Source organism: Delphinapterus leucas, chromosome 1, assembly GCF_059928025.1.
Source record: "Delphinapterus leucas isolate spDelLeu-1000000601 "Yukka" chromosome 1, BTC_Dleu_Yukka2, whole genome shotgun sequence".
In the NCBI taxonomy this organism is placed as follows: Eukaryota; Metazoa; Chordata; class Mammalia; order Artiodactyla; family Monodontidae; genus Delphinapterus; species Delphinapterus leucas.
This window is the reverse complement of record NC_143129.1, coordinates 64566598-64591331: the sequence shown is the minus strand read 5'-3', so window position 1 is coordinate 64591331 and position 24734 is coordinate 64566598. Positions and strand designations below refer to the sequence as shown.

The window sequence follows — 24734 nt, the reverse complement described above, 5'->3', positions numbered from 1 at the left end:
AATTCAGTAAAGCAAAGAGTAAATGATAGAGTATTTTGGCTTCCTGATTTTCATCTCTATTAATAAGAATTATGCCTATTATTCCAGAATATAGCAATTTATATTATTTTACCTAATCCTTACAGAATGCAAATGAGATAGGTGTTTCCTAGTTGTTATGCTTCTTATTGTTTGGCTAGTAAGTTACTAAAGATGGGAAACTTCTGATTTTCTAGCAAAATTAATGAAGTCAACAATTAACAGCCTTTTCAATGTTATTATAATTTATTCAGCAAACATCAAAATAATGCAATTTACATTTTAAAAACCTCTTAAATTTGAATTCTTTTAAAAGTTCAAGTGATAAACCTCAGTACCAAGTAAATAATTTTTACATTGACCCAACCTTTGGGGAAAATCATGAGGCTCTATAACTGTATACATTCCCTCACCTTCTTCAAAGTATATGGGCTTATTCATATGCTTGAGAGGTCACTGGCGCCTAAGTTGTGCTGTCCAACAGATGGCTGTCTAGGTATACACATTGAGTCAACAGTTCAGCAAAGCCTGCTGGGGAGGCTCTTCAGGCTAGCTCATCTCTTGTGTTGGGAGGGTCTTATGGCTCCTCCTAAAGATACAATGCATAAAACAGTGCCCTGCCCTTCCATGGCTGAGATAGATAGAATTGTGGGAGGCTGAGGAGATATGAAAACAATATACCTCAAATAATACAATCAAAAATACCACATAGATATCCTAAATATGCATCTTCATGATGATGCATCTTTCCAAAATCAAGCATTATTCATAATCCACCTCCCCTCAAAAGTCACAAACCTGGTTGACTACAAAGTTGTCTATTTAAGTGAAGAAACCAGGCATCTGTAGAGGTTTACTAGAAAATCCTTTTACATCCTTCCATGCTTCACTCCAGAGCCCTAGAACTGAAATCCTGAGCCCCACAACTAGGCTAGTTAGCCTAAAACTGGCAGCTTCCTCAGGGTCTCTTCCAAGTGATTCATGGGTCTTACTATCTCCACTTACAGTTTAGCATCCTCTCTTTTCTGAGTTTAATGTCCATCAGATTTAGAAATCCTTGGATTTGGGGGAGGGTGTCCTGGGTCCTGTGTTCATGACCTGTTATTCAGTTCTCAATTGTGAGATCAAAGGAGGTCTAGTACTAGCACTGTGTGCAAGAGTGGTAGCTGGAAAATCCTGAGGTAGGTACTTTCAGAGGTAGATTGGGACAAATGGGTGAGAGAATCTAAGGTTGTAGTAAGGAAACCAAGAGGACCATATCCAAAGACAAAGTCCTAAGGATGCAAATAGGAGGAAAAGCATCAAGGTTTTTAGCCAAGAGAGCTAGATCACATTTTATAAAGGGAGCCCTATCATTTGATACTCTACTGTCATATCTATACCTTTGTTACTGAGTCCAAACTCATACTGTTCGCTGCACAATAGACCAATAAATCAAAAGACAAGGTATTGGGGCAAGGAATAGTGACTTTATTTGAAAAGCCAGCAGACCAAGAAGATGGTGGACTAGTGTCCCAAAGAACCATCTTACCCGAGTTAGAATTCAGGCTTCTTTTACATTAAAAGGGGAGGGGAGGTGTGACCGGTTGTTACAAACTAAATGGTGCTGAAATCCTTTGTTCTTGCAGCTGTCCAGATAGGTCTGGTAACAATGTTCCTGTAAACCTCCAACAAGACAACTATAACTTTCTATTCTGCACCTTTTTATCTCTATATGAATGGAAATGTGTTATACATTTAAAGGTCAAGCCTGGGAGGCAGAATATTGAGAAAGGGTTAGTATGTATATTCCAGGCTATAGGCCACATTCTCTTACTGTTTGAGACAAAGGTGCAAAGCTAGCATGACTAAGCACAGGCAATGGAGCACAAAGGCTAGAGCTAAAGGAATAGATCCAATATGGAGTCAGGTTTGTTCTTCTTTGTTCAACCTTGACATACCAGAAACCTCTAACACTATCTCTAAGTTTCACTAGGAATTGCTCCTTCTACAACATTTTAATAGACACCAAACTAAAATATTTTGTTGAATAAAAAAATATGCAAAAGAGAATATTCCCTCTTCCAATGATTTTTTAAAATTCAACATCTTATATAATTAAATCTGGCTTTCTCAAAGTAGAGCAAACTATTTATAATATTCAGTTCACCTCACCAAGCCTTAGTGACCCTCCTTTATCCATCTTTCATAGCTTTCCAAAAATACTATCCCTCACCCCTCTGTCCAGTAGGAGGGAGCCTGGTGGTCATCAATTTTCACTCAGACCTCAGTCCTTCCCTATTGACCAGAAAGAGCTATGTTCAATTCCTTTAATCGGGATGGAGAAAAGCTTTTATTAGCAATATTGAGTACTTTCTGTATTTTAGAGAATGGCACACACACACACACACACACACACACACACACATAAAGGAAAATTTTGAATATATATATATTTTTTGAATATATATATATATATATATATACACACACACATATACAAAAGGAGGAAATGTGGTTCATTCATCTTTCTTAATTGAGAGATCCATAATATTGTGATTTTTTTCACATTTTATGGCCCATGGATATTCCTCTAACTTCAAAGAGACTGTTTGAATTGTAGTTGTTGTATCTCAATCGTGGACATATGGGCCTTTTTTTCTCTTCCCGCTTCTTGATACTTCTCTGAGAAAAAGTCCACACCTTTGAATGACCCTGCCTTTCTTACCCCATCCTTTCCTTCATCTTCTACAAATCATGCTTGTTTCTTATCTGAGCAAATTCATTTCCAAAGCTGAAGTTCACAATAATTTCTAGTATTTGAATAGCTGAAATGGGATAAAATCAATATTTTATAGTTCTTCTGAATTGCAATGCCACGATTTTCCACTTCTCCCTGGCTTGCCCCCAGAGCTGACTTATTCAGATAAAAATGTTTTAATTGCTTTAAAAATCAGATGAAAAAATATATATAATTCAACTTGAATTACAGTCATCTTAATAGCAACACAATTATAAAATATAATTTTTAATATTTCTTAATGGAGGAAAAGGCCCATAGCAGCAAAGGTGCCTAGGGCCCACAAAATTCATATGGCCCTGCCTGGCCCTGAAGCTTCCCTCAGGATGTCTGGGTTCAGCTGTCTTGCTTCTCTTGATATAAGTAAGGTCTGAGATCATGACTCTCCTTTTTGGTTTCAGAGTGTAGGACAAACCTTCTTGCCATGCTTGCTAACTGACTTTGTGTGGAGTCTCCTGATGAAACTCTCTGCACCTGATCAAACAACTGCATCTGAGGCAGCAACCATACTGAAACTGACTCTGGAATATTATGCCCATAAGGTCACCATGGTAAGATACTTGACAATGAGCAGGGGAGTGCAGAATGTATTCTCTAATGGGCTCTTACTGCCTTTGTTATATGCCTACTTCTTTTCATATATATTTCTTGCCATTGTTCATTATGTCACTTCAAAAAAATGAGGCTTTTGTGTGAAATATTTCAAGCATACAGAAAAGTTTCAAAATAATGTAATGAACATTCGCTCACCAATCACACCAAATTGTACATTTTGCTATACTTGCTTCAAATTTTAAAGAAATGCTTTAACAACAATAAAATAGTACAACTGTAATTGAAATCCCCTGTGTAACCATTAAGGAAAGTTTTAAGAGCCCTCAGCTAGCTGTAGGGCTGGCCACATAATTTGTGGGGCCCAGTGCAAACTGAAATGTGGGGCTTCTTATTCAAAACATAGAAAAAAACTACTATTAGATGTAGAAACATATGAAGATTTTCCTATCTCTCTCTCTCTCAATTTATCATGGTGTTGTTATTTTCTAAGTTAAAAAAAAAACTAAAATTTTATAATATTAGCATGCATTTTGCCATCCATCTTTCTATTGTGCAATGCCAATCATAGCTGCAAATATAAGAGCACACAACTTAACAAAATACTACAATTCAAATTTCATATTTCATGCATGCATATGTATTTTATTCTTACCAGAAGAGTGGTACACAAAACTACCTTAATTGTCTTTATTTCACTCCTTGTCATTCACACATTCTACTAACACTCTCTATCTTCATTTTGTTCGTGAGTAAGGAAAGACTGAAAGGAAAAGAATTTATGGATTGTCACATCTTTCTCTTTCCTTCTATGTCACCATTTTCAGCCTAAGTGGTTGAGGCATCAATAAATGTTTATCTTATACCTGCTTTGATTTCCCACTTAACCCCTGCACATCATGGGTCTACTGTGTTCTTAGGGAATTGTGAATGCTGCCTCTGAATGAGGCTGCAGGAACGGTAGCTGACTCTCATACTGCCACACACACACACACACAGGCTCCATTGTCCCATGGGACTTCACTTACAAAACACAAACTCAAGGAAAAACTTATTGAAAATTTCAATATGACGACAGCAGAGGTTTAAACAAAGTGAAGGACCTTCTGAATGTGGGACCTTGTGCAAAAGCATAGGTCACATGCCCATGAAACCAGCCCTGATGGAGACATAAGGGCTGAACTCCCAGTTCCCTCTCCTGACATAGCAGTGTTATGTGATTGTAGATAAACTGAGTGCTTGCACTCAAACTCAGAGAGCAGGAAAGGGGAAATAATGCTTCTTACAAACTCTCATGCTTCTACAGACAGGAGCATTCCAAAAGGCATGCAGACCAAGGGGAAAGCTGGAGGGCAACAGTTATTTCTTTAACAAAATAAAAGTTCTCCTCTCATGCAGTGAGAAAAGGAGGCTAGGTAAAACCACATCAGGTCCTAGAGAAGACAAGAAGCCAATTGGAAAACTAGATGTGTAAACCTAGCCTGTGCTACAATGAAATCATTAAACATGGAGAAATAAACTGAACAAAAATGGGGTTCATCAACTTATTTCCCCACCCCAGCTCCCACAAACAATTGAACTACTGAATACACTGGATTCTTGGCTTAAACAGGGTTGGATTCTAAAGTCAGTTATAATGAAAAATTGCATTAAAATTATCCTGAAAACCTGAAAACCTCCTAAATTGCAAGTATAGTTTGTGGGCTTACTATTTCTAAATAAATCTAACACAGCACGTCTTTCCTTGAGGATTGAAGGAAATCATCATTTCTACAATTGAGCATACAGTAACATAGCTGGCTTGTTTTAGGGGCATGCTGCATTTAAAGTAGGAGGAGGAGGATGAGAAGAAAAAGCTCTAAACCCAATAGGTTAAGAGAACTCTGGAGAAGATCACTGGTTTATGTCTCCCATTTCATGTTTACCTTGGAGCATATGTGGTGGGATGAATGTTTTACAATAAACACTTCATTTTGTTTGTTTAGAGTAGAGGGTTGGACACAGATAATTCAATTGTATACAAGGCAATTGCAATGGAATGTAAATTTACATCAAACAACTTTTCAGCTTATGGTCTCTGAGAAGTACTTTCAAAATAAGAAGTGAGGTGATCTGGGTAGATTAAATTTGATGTTGAATATACAACCACTGGTTTGAGAAAAATTCCAGGTCTAGCTAAAACTCTCCTTATTCAAACATGAAGAGGGATTGGAGACAAGATGGTGGAGTAGAAAGACCCGAGTTCACCTCCTCTCACAAGTACACCAAAATCACAACTGCTGAACAACAATTGACAAAAAAGATGGGAGCCTACCAAAAAAGATATTGCAAGGCAGGAATAAAGAGGTAGACATAGAAAATGGACTTGAGGACATGCGGTGGGAGGGCGAAGCTGGGGCCAAGTGAGTAGCATCGACATATATACACTACTGAATGTAAAATAGTTGGCTGGTGGGAAGCAGCAGCACAGCACAGGGAGATCGGCTCGGCGCTTTGCGATGACCTAGAGGGATGGGATAGGGAGGGTGGGAGGGAGGCTCAAGAGAGAGGGGATATGGGGACATGTGTATGCATATGGCTGATTCGCTTTGTTGTGCAACAGAAACTAGCACGGTATTGTGAAGCACTGATACTCCAATAAAGATCTATTTTAAAAAAGATATTCTACATCCAAAGACACAAAGAAGAAACCACAATGAGATGGTACAAGGGGCACACTAGTGATATAACCAAATCCCATACCATCCAGGTGGGCGACCCACAAACTGGAGAATAATCGTATCACATAAGTTCTCCCACAGGAGTGAGAGCTTTGAGCTCCATGGCAGTCTCCTCAGAATCAGGAGGTGGAGCCCCCTGAGTATTTGGCTTTGAAGGCCAATGGAGCTTGATTGCAGGAGCTCCATAGGACTGGGGGAAACAGAGACTCCAGTCTTGGCATACACAAGTTCTTGTGCATACTGGGACCCAGGGCAAAACAGTGATTTCATAGAAGCCTGGGCCAGACTTACCTGCTGGTCTTGGAGGGTCTCCTGGGAAGGCAGGGAGCAGCTGTGGCTCTCTCTGGGGTCATAAAAGCTGGTGGTGGACATATCAAGGAGTGTTCATCTATGTGAACTCTGGCTGGAGGAAGATATCTTGCTTGGGTCCTTGGCACTGAGATTTGGCCTCACCCAACAGCCTGTGGGCTCCAGTGTTGGGATTCCTCAGGCCAAACAACCAACAAGGTGGGAACACAGCCACACCCATCAGCAAACATGCTGTCTAAAGACTTCCTGAGCCCATAGCCACAGACACACCCCTTGACATGGCCCTGCCTACAAGAGGACCAAGACCCAGGTCCACCAACCAGAAGGCAGGCACTGGATCCTCTCACCAGGAAGCCTGCACAAGCCTCTAAACCAGCCTCACCCACCAAGGGGAAGGCACCAGAAGCAAGAAAATTATGATCCCACAGGCTGCAGAACTGAGTGTGCAAACACAGGTCAGAACCTACCCTGGGACCCACTAGTCCCTGGCCATTTGGTGATAAGAGGAAAGTGTATTGCTGTGACACAAAGGACATCCCCTACTGAGGGCCACTTCTTCAAGGTTGAGAAACATAATTAAGCTACTACATAAATAAAATACAAATAGAAATTTTTTTAAAAAAAGAGATGGCAAAGGAATATATTCCAGACAAAATGAACAAGATAAAACCCCAGAAGAACAACTAAGTGAAGTGGAGATAGGCAATCTACCCAAGAAAGAGTTCAGAGTAATGAACTTAAAGATGATCCAAGAACTCGGGAAAAGAATGGATGCACAGAGCAAGAAATTACAAGAAGTTTCCATCAGAGAGTTAGAAAATAAGAATACAATAACTGAAATGAAAAATACACTAGAAGGAATTAATAGCAGAATAAATGAGGCAGAAGAATGAATCAGTGAGCTGGAAGACAGAGTGGTGGAAATCACTGCTTCAGAGCAGAATAAAGAAAATAGAATGAAAGTAAATGGAGACAATTTAAGAGACCTCTGGGACAAGGTCATAGGCACCAACATTCACATTATAGAGGTCCCAGAAATAGAAGAGGGAGAGAAATGGCCTGAGAAAATATTTGAAGAGATAATAGCTGAAAACTTCCCTTACATGGGAAAGGAAACAATCACCCAAGTTCAGGAAGCACAGAGAATCCCATTATGGATTAACTCAAGGAAGAACACACCTAAACACATAGTAATCAAATGGACAAAAATTAAAGACAGAGAAAACATTAAAAGCAACAAGGGAAAAGCAAAAAATAACATACAAGGGAATCAGCTGATTTGTCAGCAGAAACTCTGCAGGCCAGAAGTGGGTGGCATGATATATTTAAAGTGATGAAAGGGAAAAACCTACAACCAAGAATACCCTACCCAGCAAGGGTCTCGTTCAGATTCAATAGAGAAATCAAAAGCTTTACAGACAAGCAAAAACTAAAAGAACTCAGCACCACCAAACGAGCTTTACAATAAATGCTAAAGGAACTGCTCTAACTGGAAAAGAAAAGGCCACAACTAGAAACAAGAAAATTATGAGAGTGGTGGCTCACCTATAAATGCAAACTTACAGTAAATGTAGGAAATTATCCACACACAAATATGATCTCAAAATCAGTAATCATGAGAGGAGGAGAGTACAAATGCAAGATATTTTAAATGCATTTGAAATTAAGATATCAGCAATGTAAAACAATCATGTGTGTGTATATATATATAGAGAGAGAGAGAGACTACTATACCAAAACCTCATGGTAACTGCAAAACAAAAATCTATAATGGATATAAACACAAAAAAGAAAAAGGAATCCAAACACAACACTAAGGATAGTCATCAAATCACAAGAGAAGAGAACAAAAGAGGAAAGGGAAAGAAAAAAGACCTACAGAAAACAAATTCAAAACAATTAACAAAATGGCAATAAGAACATCCATATCAATAATTACCTTAAATATAGATGGGTTAAATGCTCCAACCAAATGACGCAGATTGGCTGAATGGATACAAAAATAAGACTCATATATACGTTGCCTACAAGATACCCACTTCAGATCTAGGGACACATAAAGACTGAAAGTGAGGGGATGGAAAAAGATATTCCATGCAAATGGAAATCAAAAGAGAGTGGGAGTAGCAATACTCATATCAGACAAAACAGACTTTAATATAAAGACTGTTACCAGAGACAAGGAAGGACACTACATAATGATCAAGGGATCAACCCAAGAAGAAGAAACAACAATTGTAAATTTTTATGCCCCCAACATAGGAGCACCTCAATGTACAAGGCAAACATTATCAGACATAAAAGGAGAAATTAACAGTAACACAATAATAGTGTTAAATGACTCATTAGACCAGATGGACTTAATTGACATTTAAAGAGCATTCCATCTGAAAGAAGTAGAATACACATTCTTTTCAAGTTTACATGGAATATTCTCCAGGATAGATCACATGCTGGGCCACAAAGCAAGCCTGAGTAAATTTAAGAAAACTGAAATCATATCAAGCATTTATTCCACCCACAATTCTATGAGATTAGAAATCAACTATAAGAAAATACTGTAAAAAACACAAACACGTAGATGCTAAACAATATGCTACTAAACAACAAATGGATCACTGAAGAAATCAAAGAGGAAATCAAAAAATACCTAGAGACAGATAAAAATGAAAACAACGATCCAAAATCTATGGGATGCAGCAAAAGGAGTTCTAGCAGGGAAGTCTGTAGCGATACAAGCTTACTTCAGAAAACAAGAAAAATCTCAAATGAACAACCTAAACTTACACCTAAAGCAACTAGAGAAAGAAAAACAAAACAAACCCAAAGTTAGTAGATGGAAAGAAATCATAAAGTTCAGAGCAGAAATAAATGAAATAGAGACCAAGGAAGCAGTAGAAAAGATTAATGAAAATAAAAGCTCATTCTCTGAAAACATTTTTAAAAGTGATAAACCTTTAGCCGCCTCACCAAGAAGAAAAACTAGAGGGTCCAAATCAATAAAATTAGAAATGAACAAGGAGAAGGTATAACAGACACCACAGAAATACAAAGGACCATAAGACATTAGTACAAGCAACTGTATGCCAATAAAATGGACAACCTAGAAGAAAGGGACAAACTCTTAGAAAGGTACAACCTGCAAAGACTGAACCAGGAAGAAATAGAAAATATGAACAGACAAATCACAAGTCATGAAATTGAAACTGTGAATAAAAATCTTCCAACAAACGAAAGTCCAGGACCAGATGGTTTCACAGGTGAATTCTATCATACATTTAGAGAAGAGTTAGCACCCATTCTTCTCAAACTCTTCCAAAAAACTGCGAAGGAAGGAACACTCCCAAACTCATTCTATTAGGCCACCATCACCCTGATACCAAAACCAGACAAAGATACTACAAAAAAAAAAAATTACAAACGAATACCACTGATGAATACAGATGCAAAAATCCTCAACAAAATACTAGCAAACAGAATCCAACAACACATTAAACGGGTCATACACCATGATCAAGTGGGATTTATCCCAGGGATGCAAGGATTCCTCGATAATATGCAAATCAATCAATGTGATACATCATATTAACAAATTGAAGAATAAAAACCATATGATCATCTCAATAGATGCAGAAAAAGCTTCTGACAAACTTCAATACTTATTTATGATAAAAACTCTCCAGAAAGTGGGCATAGAGGGAACCTACCTGAACATAATAAAGGCCATATATGACAAACCCACAGCAAACATCATTCTAAATGGTGAAAAACTGAAAGCATTTCCTCTAAGATCAGGAACAAGACACGGATGTCCACTCTCACCACTATTATTCAAGATAGTTTTGGAAGTCCTAGCCACAGCAGTCAGAGAAGAAAAAGGAATCCAAATTGGAAAAGAACAAGTAAAACTGTCACTGTTTGCAGATGACATGATACTATACATAGAAAATCCTAAAGATGCCACCAGAAAATTACTAGAGCTAATCAATGAATTTGGTAAAGTTGCAGGATACAAAATTAATGCACAGAAATCGCTTGCATTCCTATACACTAATGATGAAAAATCTGAAAGAGAAATTAAGGAAACACTCCCATTTACCACTGAAACAAAAAGAATAAAATACCTAGGAATAAACCTACCTAGGGAGACAAAAGACCTGTAAGCAGAAAACTATAAGACACTGATGAAAGAAATTAAAGATGATACCAACAGATGGACAGATATACCATGTTCTTGGATTGGAAGAATCAATATTGTGAAAATGACTATACTACCCAAAGCAATCTACACATTCAATGCAATCCCTATCATATTACCAATGGCATTTTTTTATGGAACTAGAACGAAAAATCTTAAAATTTGTATGGAGACACAAAAGACCCCAAATAGCCAAAGCAGTCTTGAGGGAAAAAAACGGAGCTGGAGGAATCAGACTCCCTGCCTTCAGACTATACTACAAAGCTACAGTAGTCAAGACAATATGGTACTGGCACAAAAGCAGAAAGATAGATCAATGGAACAAGATAGAAAGCCCAGAGATAAACCCACACACCTATGGTCAACTAATCTGTGACAAAATAGGGAAGGATATACAATGGAGAAAAGACAGTCTCTTCAATAAGTGGTGCTAGGAAAACTGGACAGCTACATGGAAAAGAATGAAATTAGAACACTCCCTAACACCATACACAAAAACAAACTCAAAATGGATTTGAGACCTAAATGTAAGACCGGACACTATAAAACTCTTAGAGGAAAACATAGGAAGAACACTCTGTGACATAAATCACAGCAAGATCCTTTTTGACCCACCTCCTAGAGAAATGGAAATAAAAACAAAAATAAACAAATGGAACCTAATGAAACTTCAAAGCTTTTGCACAGCAAAGGAAATCATAAACAAGACCAAAAGACAACCCTCAGAATGGGAGAAAATATTTGCAAATGAAGCAACTAACAAAGGATTAATCTCCAAAATTTACAAGTAGCTCATGCAGCTCAATATCAAAAAACCAAGAAACCCAATCCAAAGATGGGCAGAAGACCTATATAGACATTTCTCCAAAGAAGATATACAGATTGCCAACAAACACATGAAAGAATGCTCAACATCATTAATCATTAGAGAAATGCAAATCAAAACTACAATGAGATGTCATCTCACACCAGTTAGAATGCCCATCATCAAAAAATCTAGAAACAATAAATGCTGGAGAGGGTGTGGAGAAAAGGGAACACTCTTGCACTGTTGGTGGGAATGTAAATTGATACAGCCACTATGGAGAACAGTATGGAGGTTCCTTAAAAATCTAAAAATAGAATTACCATATGATCCTGCAATCCCACTACTGGGCTTATACCCAGAGAAAACCATAATTCAAAAAGACACATGTACCCCAATGTTCATTGCAGCACTATTTACAATAGCCAGGTCATGGAAGCAACCTAAATTCCCATCGACAGACAAATGGATAAAGAAGATGTGGTACATATATACAGTGGAATATTACTCAGCCGTAAAAAGGAACGAATTGGGTCATTTGTTGAGACATGGATGGATCTAGATACTGTCATAGAGAGTGAAGTAAGTCAGAAAGAGAAAAACAAATATAGTATGTTAACACATATATGTGGAACCTAGAAAAACGGTACAGATGAACCGGTTTGCAGGGCAGAAATTGAGACACAGATGTAGAGAACAAACTTATGGATACAAAGGGGGGAAAGCGGCAGGGGGTCGGGGTGGTGGTGTGATGAATTGGGCGATTGGGATTGACATGTATACACTGATGTGTATAAAACTGATGACTAATAAGAACCTGCTGTATAAATAAATTAATTCAAATTCAAAAATTAAAACAGAAAAACTCCCAACAAACAAAAGTCCCAGACCAGATGGCTTCACAGGCAAATTATACCAAACATATAGAGAAAACATCTATACTGCTGAAACTGTTCCAAAAAAATTGCAGAGGAAGTAACACTTCAGAACTCATTCTATACTACAAAGCTACAGTAGTCGAAACAGTATGGTCCTGGCACAAAAATAGACATATAGATCAATGTAACAAGATAAAAAGCCCAGAAATAAACCCACCTATGGTCAATTAATCTATGACACAGGAGACAAGAATATACAATGGAGAAAAGACAATCTCTTTAACAAATGGTGCTGAGAAAACTGGACAGCTACATGTAAAAGAGTGAGATAGAACATTCTCTAACACCATATAAAAAAACAAACTCAAAATAGATTAAAGACCTAAACGTAAGACCAGATACTATAAAACTCCTAGAGTAAATCATAGGCAGAACACTCTTTGACATAAATCTCAGCAATATCTTTTCAGATCAGTCTCCTAGAGTAATGGAAATAAAAACAAAAATAAACAAATGAGATCTAATTAAATGTAAAAGCTTTTGTACACCAAAGGAAACCATAAGCACAACAAAATAGAGCCTACAGAATGGAGAAAATATTTGCAACCAAAAAGAGTTTCATTTCCAAAATATACAAACAGCTCATGCAGCTCAATATCAAAAAAAACAAATAACCCAATCAAAAAATGGGCAGATCTAAATAGGCATTTCTCCAAAGAAGATATACAGATGGCCAACAGGCAGATGAAAAGATGCTTAGTATCACTAATTATTAGAGAAATGCAAATGAAAACTACAATAAAGTATCACTTCACACCATTCAGAATGGCCATCATCAAAAAGTCTACAAAGAGGGACTTCCCTGGTTGTAAAGTGGCTAAGAATCCTCTCGCCAATGCAGGGGACACGGGTTCAAGCCCTGGTCCAGGAAGATCCCACATGCTGTGGAGCAACTAAACCCATGCACCAAAACTACTGAGCCTGCACTCTAGAGCCCGCAAGCCATGACTATTGAGCCTCACTCTAGAGCCCGCAAGCCATGACTACTGAGCCTGTGAGCCACAACTTCTGAGCCCACGTGCAGAAACTACTGAAGCCCACAAGAGGAGAGCCCATGCTCCGCAACAAGAGAAGCCACCACAATGAGAAGCCCACACACCGCAACAAAGAGTAGCCCCGGCTCGCTGCAAGTAGAGAGAGCTCACATGCAACAATGAAGGCCCAATGCAGCCAAAAATAAATACATAAATAAATAAATTTATTTCAAAAAAAAGTCTACAAATAATAAATGCTGGAGAGGATATGGAGAAAAAGGAACCCTCCTACACTCTAAGTGGGAATTTAAACTGGTGCAGCCACTGTGGACAACAGTATGGAGGTTCTGTAAAAAACTAAAAATAGAGTTACCAGATGATCCAGAAATCCCACTTCTGGGCATATATCTAGATAAAACTGTAATTCAAAAAGTAACATGCACCCCAATATTCACTGCAGCACCATTTACAATAGCTAAGACATGGAAGCAACCTAAATTTCCATCGACAGATGAATGGATAAAGACGTGTGGCATATATATATCCAATGGAATATTACTCAGCCATAAAAAAGAATGAAATGATGCCATTTGCAGCAACATGGATGGACCTAGAGATTATCATACTAAGTGAAATAAACCATACAAGTAAGAGAAATATCATATGATATCACTTATATGTGGAATCTAAAAAAAAAAAGATACAAATGAACTTATTTACAAAGTTGAAAGTGACTCACAGATATAGAAAGCGAAACATGGTTAGCAAAGGGGAAGTTGGGGGGAAGGATAAATTAGGAGGTTGGGATAAATATATTTATACTACTGTATGTAAAATAGATAATCAACAGGGATCTACTGTATAGCACAGGGAACTATACTCAATATTTTGTAATAACCTATAAGGAAAAAGAATCTGAAAAAGAATTACTGAATTACTGTGATGTATACCTGAAACTAACACAAACTATATTTCAATAACAATTTTTTGGATTAAAGACCTAAATGTAAGGCCAGACACTATCAAACTCTTAGAGGAAAACATAGGCAGAATGCTCTATGACATAAATCACAGCAAGATCCTTTTTGACCCACCTCCTAGAGAAATGGAAATAAAAACAAAAATAAACAAATGGGACCTAATGAAAGTTCAAAGCTTTTGCACAGCAAAGGAAACCATAAACAAGACCAAAACACAACCCTCAGAATGGGAGAAAATATTTGCAAATGAAGCAACTGACAAAGGATTAATCTCCAAGATTTATAAGCAGCTCATGCAGCTCAATAACAAAAAACAAACAACCCAATCCAAAAATGGGCAGAAGACCTAAATAGACATTTCTCCAAAGAAGATATACAGATTGGCAACAAACACATGAAAGAATGCTCAACATCATTAATCATTAGAGAAATGCAAATCAAAACTATAATGAGATATCATCTCACACCAGTCAGAATGGCCATCATCAAAAAATCTAGAAACAATAAATGCTGGAGAGGGTGTGGAGAAAAGGGAACACTCTTGCACTGCTGGTGGGAATGTAAATTGATACAGCCACTATGGAGAACAGTATGGAGGTCCCTTAAAAAACTACAAATAGAGCTACCATATGACCCAGGAATCCCACTACTGGGCATATACCCTGAGAAAACCATAATTCAAAGACTCATGTACCAAAATGTTCATTGCAGCTCTATTTACAATAGCCAGGACATGGAAGCAACCTAAGTGTCCATCATCAGATGAATGGATAAAGAAGATGTGGCACATATATACAGTGGAATATTACTCAGCCATGAAAAGAAACGAAATTGAGATATTTGTAGTGAGGTGGATGGACCTAGAGTCTGTCATACAGAGTGAAGTAAGTCAGAAAGATAAAAAACAAATACCGTATGCTAACACATATATATGGAATCTAAGGGGAAAAAAAAAAGGTCATGAAGAACCTAGGGGTAAGATGGGAATAAAGACACAGACCTACTAGAGAATGGACTTGAGGATATGGGGAGGGGGAAGGATAAGCTGGGACAAAGTGAGAGAGTGGCATGGACATATATATACTACCAAACATAAAATAGATAGCTAGTGGGAAGCAGCTGCATAGCACAGGGAGATCAGCTTGATGGTTTGTGACCACCTAGAGGGGTGGGATAGGGAGGGTGGGAGGGAGGGAGATGCAAGAGGGAAGAGATATGGGAACATATGTACATGTATAACTGATTCACTTTGTTATAAAGCAGAAACTAACACACCATTGTAAAGCAATTATACTCCAATAAAGATGTTAAAAATAATAATAATTTTTTTAAAAAAGAATACAGCCAGAAAACAAGGAAAAAATAAAACTAACTTGGAGCCTATAAAGAAAATTTGAAAGATTATGATTCAGTAGTTACCATTCTAGTCCATTCCCTCAACACATAGTTCATTCCTTCAAAATATAGATTCATATCTCCTTTAATTGTCAAAATGTTTTCAGAAGTATCTTGTTCTCTTGTTATTCTGTTCCCTTATTTTGACTTTCTTTTTAAAGGACTCAAATTATATTGTACATTTGCTTTTTGAATTGAGCTTATATGTTTTATACAATAAAGTCTACCCATCCAAAATAAACTTTTTTTTAAGAAAAATGGGTATTCTCCCACTATCCATAAATGCATATAGATTGGGAGGCAGCCAAGATGGCAGAATAGGAGGGCCCTGAGCTCACCTACTCCAACAGGTACACCAAAATTACAACTATTTACAGAGCAACTATTGATGAGAAAGACCAGAAAACTAGCAGAGAAAATCTACAACTAAAGCTGTAAAGAAGGAAGCACAATGAGATGAGTAGGAAGGGCAGAGACACTGTATAGTCAATATCCACACCCCCAAGGAGGCGACCCACAAACAGGAGGATAATCACAATTTCAGAGGTTCTGCCCAAGGAGCGAGGGGTCGAAACCCCACATTGGGCTACCCAGCCTGGGGGGTCCTGCACCAGAAAGATGGGCCCCCAGAACATCTGGCTTTGAAGGTCTGTGGGGCTTGCTTTCAGGAGAGCCAGAGGGCTGTTAGAAACAAAGACTTCACTCTTAAAGGGGACATAGTAAACCTCACATGCTCCACAAGACCCAGGGCAGAAGCAGTAATTTGAAAGGAGCCTGGGTCAGACCCACTTACTGATCTTGGAGAGCCTCCTAGAGAGGCAGGAGGCAACTTGGACTCACCTGGAGACATAGACTCTGGTGAGTAATGGGGACAAAATGTACAGTGTGGGAAACTTATAAAATCAAGAATAATGTACTATCTTTGCACAGTGACAGATGGACTACACTTAACATGGTGAACATTTTGTAACGTATAGAAATACAGAATCACTATGTTGTGCACCAGGAATTAACATAGTGTTATAGGTTAATTATACTTCAAAAATAAATAAACAAGCTCATTGAAAAGGAGATCAGATTTGTGGTTACCAGAGGCTGGTGGGAGGGGTAATTTCCAGTTAGAAGATAAATAAGTACTAGGGATGTAATGCACAGCATGATAAATGTAATTAACACTGCTTTATGTTATATATGAAAGTTACTGAGAGAGTAGATCCTAAGATTTCTCTTCATAAGGAAATATTTTCTCTTTTTCTTTTATTTTGTATCTATATGAGGTGATAGATGTTTACTAAACTTACTGTGGTAATAATTTCACGATGTATGTAAGTCAAATCGTTATGCTATACACTTTAAACTTATACAGTGCTTTATGACAACTATATCTCAATAAAATCGGAAGAAAAAAATAAATGCATATGTTTATTTCTCATCCAAATAAACATTTTCATTGTGTAGTAATACACATAAATATGCTTTCCTCTAGTGCTTATTTGTGTGTTAATTGCTGCCTTGGTCATTCTGAGAAAGACTGAATTCTTTTGTCTAAGAAACGCCTCGGTTAGAGGTGGCTGTGCAACTAGAGACTCTTGTTGACCTGTGAAATTGCTTTTCCAGGTGTCTAAAATTGTGGATGTTATTTATAAGCAATTGTGTGGAAATGCTTCTCCCATTTTGAAGCAAGTTATGTTGAGGGTCATTACCTTGTTGACACGTACTTCACCAAAGAAGGTCATCTTTCAACTTATGGACTACCCAGTCCCAGCAGACAAGTAAGGCCCCTCTCACCCCTTCCACAGAGTTTGTTAAGTCTCCAGAGTCAGACAGACCTGAACAAATCAGATCTGGTTTCTTTTTTTCTGAAAGAGAATATCTATTTTTGTACCACATAGGATGACTGTAAGGCTTAAATAAGATCATCTATAGTATTCATATCTTCGTAAAATATGTGGCACACAGTAGACCATCAAGAGATCATAATTGTTGCTATTATTTATCTGAGGATTTAAATTGTGTTCTGCTGCATATCCCACATTGAAAAAACCTCTTCTCAAAGTTATAATGGTTTTTTCCCCACGTGATAAAATTCATAGTGTTTTTTTCTCATTTATGAAGGACAGACATATTTCCAACCACCAATTAAATCATAAAACATTTAAAATTCCCAGGTATAATTGGGAATTTTACCTGTCCCTGTCCCGTAACTGTTTATCTGAAATTCATGATCCAGGGTCATGAGAAATATTTAAGAAGAAAGGTGAGCTACGTGACACTATGAATCTAACAGCCACGTTAGACGAGCTTATTAAATCACACCACTGCATTTCTATAGTTTGTACATTGGAAGGGAAGGTATTACTTCTCTACTATTAACAGTATAAAAGGCAGGAAATTACATTATGGAAAGGATTCAGGCTTTGGAAACAAATGAAAATGAATTGCATCCCAGCCTTGACCCTTATATCCTGTGTGACATCATGTAAGTTTCATAAACTCCTTGATCCTCAATTTCCTCATCTGTGAAATGAGGAAAGTTCTTTTCATCTATAAAGCTGTTATATGGATTAAATTAGTTAAGTCTGTAAGAGGGCAATGAAATCAACAAAATGCTAAACAAATTATATGACCGACTTTCTATTTCCAACTTAAAGATTGTATTTTTTAGGAAGTTTAAACTCACAGAGTATTTTACTGTTTAGAAAATTCTTGGAAACTAAAAATATTCATAAGACTCAGTGTTTTCTCATTCAGGAACTAAGTACCCACTATGTGTAAAGTTACCAGCCTTCAAGCATTTTGTTGAGGAGAGTGAATATACCCACATGGATGTAAGATAAAAGCTTCCAATGAATCCATTACAAACAGTGTGTACTGAGGAGGTACAGAAAGCAAACATAATTAGAATTAGGTGAAAATTAAAATAGTCACTAGCAGGTCTTGTGCAATAGTAGGTGAGGATTGAGGTAGAAAAACTGGGATTTGTAGGTAAGCTTAAACAGAGAAACAGAAAGAAGGTGTGATCAAGAGGTAAGAGAATGAGACAGGGCTTGAGAGATTTGATGTCCATGTGGTTCTAAGCATGGTACTATGAATAAGCCCTGCAGATAAAAGCAATTGAGTACTGGGGTTCTAGAGAGATAGGTGTGTCCATGTTCTGAGGGACCAGGCTCCCATATTAGGAACCTAAATGCAGAGAGAAAGAACGACAGAGTTCAGAACCCAGCATGGCTTGACATATAGCAGTTTTTAAGATGAGCAATAGTAAGAATAATCTTGAAGTGTGACAGGTATGTAGGGAAAGGAGCTCAGGAATTGGAGATTGAGAAGTCAGGGTTCTAGTTACATCTGTGTCGCTGACTATACGTGTGACATTTGGGGAAATGGCTCAGTGTTTTGTTTTGGTTTTTTTTGCGGTACGCGGGCCTCTCACTGTTGTGGCCTCTCCCGCTGCGGAGCACAGGCTCTGGACACGCAGGCTCGGTGGCCACGGCTCACGGGCCCAGCCGCTCCGCGGCATGTGGGATCTTCCCGGACCGGGGCACGAACCCGTGTCTCCTGCATCGGCAGGCGGACTCTCAACCACTGTGCCACCAGGGAAGCCCTAGTTTTTAAATTTAATTTTCTAATTTTTAAGTTATGTAGTTTTTCTTTAATTTAGTTAGCTTTTTTAAATTGATATATTTATTTATATATTAATTTGTATTTCCATACCAGTTTTTAAATACTCTATTATCCCTAGACAAACAAGGTCACAAGGTGGGAGGGAAGAGCATGGAGTACAGAAAGCTGATCAGTTCCTGATACTGAGCTGGACAGGTATTTAAATAGCAGTAGGAAATGAACTTGCAGACTTACAGTCTGTATTTTCCACAAGACCATATTGAAATTCTTCCCCTGTTTTCAAAGACAAGAAACTTAATGGGATCATTTGGAAATGGGAATATCAGTTAGTTTTGGACTTGTCTGCAGTTTCTTCGCACTATAAAGACGTAAAACCAAGACTCTTTTCCTGATTTGTGTCACAGTGTTGAGTAGGAAATGAAAAACGTATGATTTTCATTATCGGGGATGGGGGGCTGTGTTTGCAGCACTCTGATGCTGATGTGGCAGGCGGCTGGTTCTGAGTCAAGTGTGGCTCCACTTGTGCTGAAGACAATCTTGTTGATACTGAAAGGAAAGCCTGGGACAATGGAAGAAAGAATAACGGAAAGAAGACATTTCTCTCTTGACACTACTAATATGATGCCCGTGGCGGTAAATAATACAATGAGTGTTTCTTTTTCCTGGTGTTGTTTTCTTAGTCGTGAAAATCCCTATCTGCTCGCAGTCTCAGTCATACTTCCTTGACACAATCTGGCTCTAATTCATTCATTCATTCATTCACTCAACACATATTTATTGAGTGCCTACTACATGCCACACCTCGATCATGAAGCTTACATTCTTGTAAGAGACACAGACAATGAACCAAAAAAATGTGTTATGTGTCAGATGATATAAAGCTTAGAAGAGATATAAAGTGGGGTGGGGAAAAGAAAGTGGCAGGGAAGGTTTAGGTAAATTGGTCAGGGCAGGTCTCTCTGCTGCAGTGACATCGAATCAGAGACCTGAATGAGGTGAGGGAGTGATCCTTGCAGATATCTAGGCATGAGAGTTCTAGACAGAGAGAAGGGCAAAAGCCACGTGGTGACGGGAGCTTACCTGGTATATCAGTGAAGCAAGGAGGCCAAAACATCTGGAGAGTAATGAGCAAGGGTGAAGGTGTAGGAGATGGTATCAGAGAGGTAGCCACCAGCCAGATCACACAGACTCTTGATAGGCATGTGAAGGCCAAACCTCATTTGTGTCCATCATTATATATCTCCCAAGCACCCAAATCGCCACTCCTGGGAGTAAATTCAAGTCCTACAGACATATAATAGGGGAAAAACTGGATAATGCTCCACAAATGTGAGGTGGTGAGATGTGTTTCTCTGATAGAGTGGGTATTGTAGTGGTCAGTAGACCAAAAAATTTGTTAGTTGACCTGGCATGCCCCTCCTTAAATATTTGACTGCCCTGGATTGTTGAAGCACTGGGAGGACCTGGGTTACTGGTAAGACTGTTCTTCATGACCACATAGGCATGGAGCCTTGGGAGGTATGCCTTCCTTGAGAATCAGCTTGCTTCCTGCTGGTTTGGCAATCATGCACTGTTGATAGTGATTTGGGAGCCCATGGCCAGAGAATGCTTGGTGCAGTTCCTGCTTCAAAATGGACTGAGTAACTGTTATTGAATGAATGAATACGCATGCATGTTTCAGGCTTCCTTCAAGGAATTTGGGGGAGGAGTTGCAGAGTCCCTGCCTTTCCACCCACCTCACCGCTGCTGACTGGGTTTAAAGGGAGATGGTTACATTCTTGACTCCTTTTTCCTTCTCTTATAGGCATCCCAGGCCCTGTGCACATTGCTGCCTATTGGTTCTTACAAGAAAGCAGTGGCCCAGTTTTTCCCTCAGCTCTTGATGGCCCTCATGCTTCAACTCTATTACACTAGCAACCTGAGACTGATGACAGAGGACAGGACTTTGTGAGATACTAGTGGTATAAGAAATGAGCTTCCAGCTGTCAAATATTTCTACTCCCTTGGGTTCATGTGGAACTATATAATCCCTTGTGCAGTATATTCATTTATTACAGTTTTCTTTCCTCTGCAGGGTAGGATGCCTTTGGAAAAGTAACTATTCTAAGTACCTAGAAGTAAGCTGGGACCTTCCCTGAATGTGTATGCAGTGTATAAAAAACCACTCCCACAGAACACGGTTTATTCCTGCCACAAAGGGAAGCCACCACGCAGAGAGAGAGAGTAGGGAGGAACAACAGGTCCAAAACCGGACATGTACTAGCTCTGCCATTTACTCTGATAGTGATCTCTCAGGGTAAATTACGTGTAAGGTAAAAATAATGTGCACAAATGTGCTTTGTGAACTGTAAATTTATTTTGCGGTTGGTGATGTGATGTGTGGGCTTATGATAGCATGCAGTCATTCTGTCCACATAAGGTAAGGTTTGGCTCTTCTCTTTTGCCCAAGAGATTACAGTAAGCTTTCCTGCTCTCCAGGGAAATCAGGACCCAACTTTCTGCTATTTGCCCTCATCTGGTGTGGACTTCTAAGTCAGGCAGGACTCTAAAACACAATCCCATTAAGATATTTAATCCACTCTCTGTCTTTCAAGCAGACAGATACCAAATCATCCCAAGTAGATAAGAATGTATTCTATTTATTTAAAGCAAAGAAGACAATCAACAGGCACCTTTAGCATGTCTTCACATCACTTAACATCTTTTGCTAACAAGCTTTTAATAAACGAATAAGCTGCTCTATGATTAACCCTAGATTTTACATGCTACAATTTCAGTTTAACCCCGCATCCCATGTCCTGTTAAATCAGGGGAGATGAAGAGCATTTAATGGTCTTTTCTTTGAAACACCCCCCTTTCCCAAAACTGGCATCCTGCCCAACATAGAATGAAAAGGCAAATAATCACTTGTATCTAGTTATGTGAAGGCCACTTGCAGGTGATGACTCTCCTCTTCTTTGGGACCTTAGCTATGCTCGAGATGCACTGAGAGTTCTGCTGAACTGTTCTGGACTGCAACAAGTGGATATTGCTCTAAAGAGAAAGAATTGCTGGAACCAGTTTTCCCAAGCACTGTTTCACCATCATGGAGTCTACCTTGTTGCCAAGTAAGAACAGGGGCATTGAGAAATGTTCTCTGTCTCTTTCCCACCTGTTTCATCTTTCTTCAACTAAGCCACTGTGGGAACACAGTCAATAGCCACTCCAACTTCCAAATCTCTCCTAATGATCTGAATTGCCATTTGACTTCTTCTTTTTCACTTATTTGGGGGGGTTTTACTTTTCCTTGCCTTGCTCTCTTACCTAGTGATGTAGACACCAAATTATTCTCCCTCCACAGAACAGATATGGAGAACTAGAGGTGAATCTGCTTTTTCCTTCCTCTGTTGTTAACTGATTCCTCCTCTGCAGGCATCAGATATGTGGTCCCACTTTAAAGAGGTCTGATAAAAACCTGGACCCAATGAGACAAATTTGGGAAAGTATAATAGAAGAGGGCTTTTATCCACAGAGTCTGCGTAGAACTCATACTGAGCCCGCAGTTTACCTTGGATTAAGGAATATTCAAGAATATCTTTCTTTTTATCTGGTGATACAAAATATGAGGATAATGTTTCCCTCTTTTCTACCATTAGCATTTGCTGTTGCAGAAAGTGTTTTCATCTTCTTTGCTAATTCAGTTCTTTATTCTTCTTTACAGAACTCTCAGTGACTATAACTTTCCACAGTTTCCAGACACCTTGCATTATCTCTATAAGCTCTCAGTGGAAGGTCCTAGAAGGTCAGAAGACAACGTCATCACAATAATATTCCTCACCGAAGTGAGTTTTATTACGAGACTGTGAACAACCAAGTTCTCATTCCCTTTCCTTATCCAAACTTAAATCAACTCTCTAATGTTTTGTCTCCCTCTCCGAATATTGATTCTTACCAAAAGTTAAGACAATAACAGATAGCTGAAGCTGAGGGGCATAAGGCGAAGATAGATTTATGAGAGGGTTGTCCCTTTAGACTGTTTCAGCAGTTGGCCTTTGTAGTTTCCTAGGGGGTGCGGATTTGCACAAGCTAATTATTTTTGTAGTCCTAGTTCATATTTCTTTACAAGCTTCTTAAAGTATATAGGGATAATTAAGTTTACTAAAGGTGGTAGGTAACATCTAGTGTCTAAACGATACTTCAGACTGTCTAGGGGAAAAAAGGAATGGGCTAAATAACTGGGTAACATGAAGATATAGAACTATATTACTTTGTATATGAATATTACATCAAATATTGGAATGCCATACCAGAGTTAAGCAAATTGAGGCAGTACTTTTGCTTACAAAAGGCATGAAAAAGTTCTATAAATTGAAATTATCTGAGTCAAATCTAACTTTCCATAAAAGTAATATATAATAAGTATTGATCTAAGGTTCGATGCCAAATATTTCCAAAAGTTTTACATTTCAAACTTCATGTCAAAAGAGTTAATAAACTATAAAAGGCATACCCATACAATATACTATATACTTCTTTTTTTCTTTCTTCTTTTTTTTTTTTTTTTTTTTTTTTTTTTGCGGTACGCGGGCCTCTCACTGTTGTGGCCTCTCCCGTTGCGGAGCACAGGCTCCGGACGCGCAGGCTCAGCAGCCATGGCTCACGGGCCCAGCCGCTCCGCGGCATGTGGGATCCTCCCAGACCGGGGCACGAACCCGTGTCCCCTGCATAGGCAGGCGGACCCTCAACCCCTGCGCCACCAGGGAAGCCCTACTATATACTTCTAAAGCTTTCACAAGGATACATGAATTAGTTTAACTTAACATTGCAGTAGCAAATCAGTATTTTTCTAACTTGCTTAATCCATTTGAACCTCTCATTATTTTATTATGTGACTCATTATTTTTATTGTACTACCCTTTAAATATGTACAGACACCAAACAGGTCTAAACATGAGATACAAAATCCCTTCCATAAAATGCTACATTTAAAAGAAATTTACAAACTACATAAGATTTATGTAAGCATCATTAATATACCTAGATGGAAACCTAGTTGCCTCTCTCATCATGAATGTAATGCTTCCTGCTACTGGAGATTGGCATGCCTGTCTTTCCAGGAACTCAGCAATGACCACACTCCCACCACTTTCTCTGTTTAGAAATTCTGGGCAATCGTCAACTTTCCAGTTCAACTGTGAGGTCCCTTGGCATTTTGTTGTTCTGAACACGCAATCTATGCATTTTACCTTATTTTGGTCTTATCAGCTAGTGATACCTAAGATAGTATTACCAATGCCTATGCCATTTATTTATATATATTTGTTATTTCTAGTTTTCTACTGATATAAATAGCAATCAAGTTCTACTGATATAAATAGTAATCAAGTTTACATCTTTGTGCCTAAATCTTCTTTCTTTTGGTATTTTAGATTATTTTCTTATAATAGATTCCAAGAATCTGAAATA

At 38.4% G+C, this 24734-nt stretch overlaps 1 protein-coding gene across 1 annotated transcript in view; it reads left to right on the top strand.

Annotated features, from left to right (window-relative positions):
• The window catches only part of MROH9 (maestro heat like repeat family member 9), a 68615-nt gene that overhangs the window by 26176 nt on the left and 17705 nt on the right, over positions 1-24734 (top strand). The window contains exons 7-12 of the mRNA XM_022560135.2: positions 3199-3348; positions 17286-17440; positions 19757-19922; positions 21094-21236; positions 22259-22396; positions 22990-23110. Coding sequence (XP_022415843.2) covers positions 3199-3348; positions 17286-17440; positions 19757-19922; positions 21094-21236; positions 22259-22396; positions 22990-23110 — 873 coding nt within the window. The remainder of the gene's footprint in view (positions 1-3198; positions 3349-17285; positions 17441-19756; positions 19923-21093; positions 21237-22258; positions 22397-22989; positions 23111-24734) is intronic.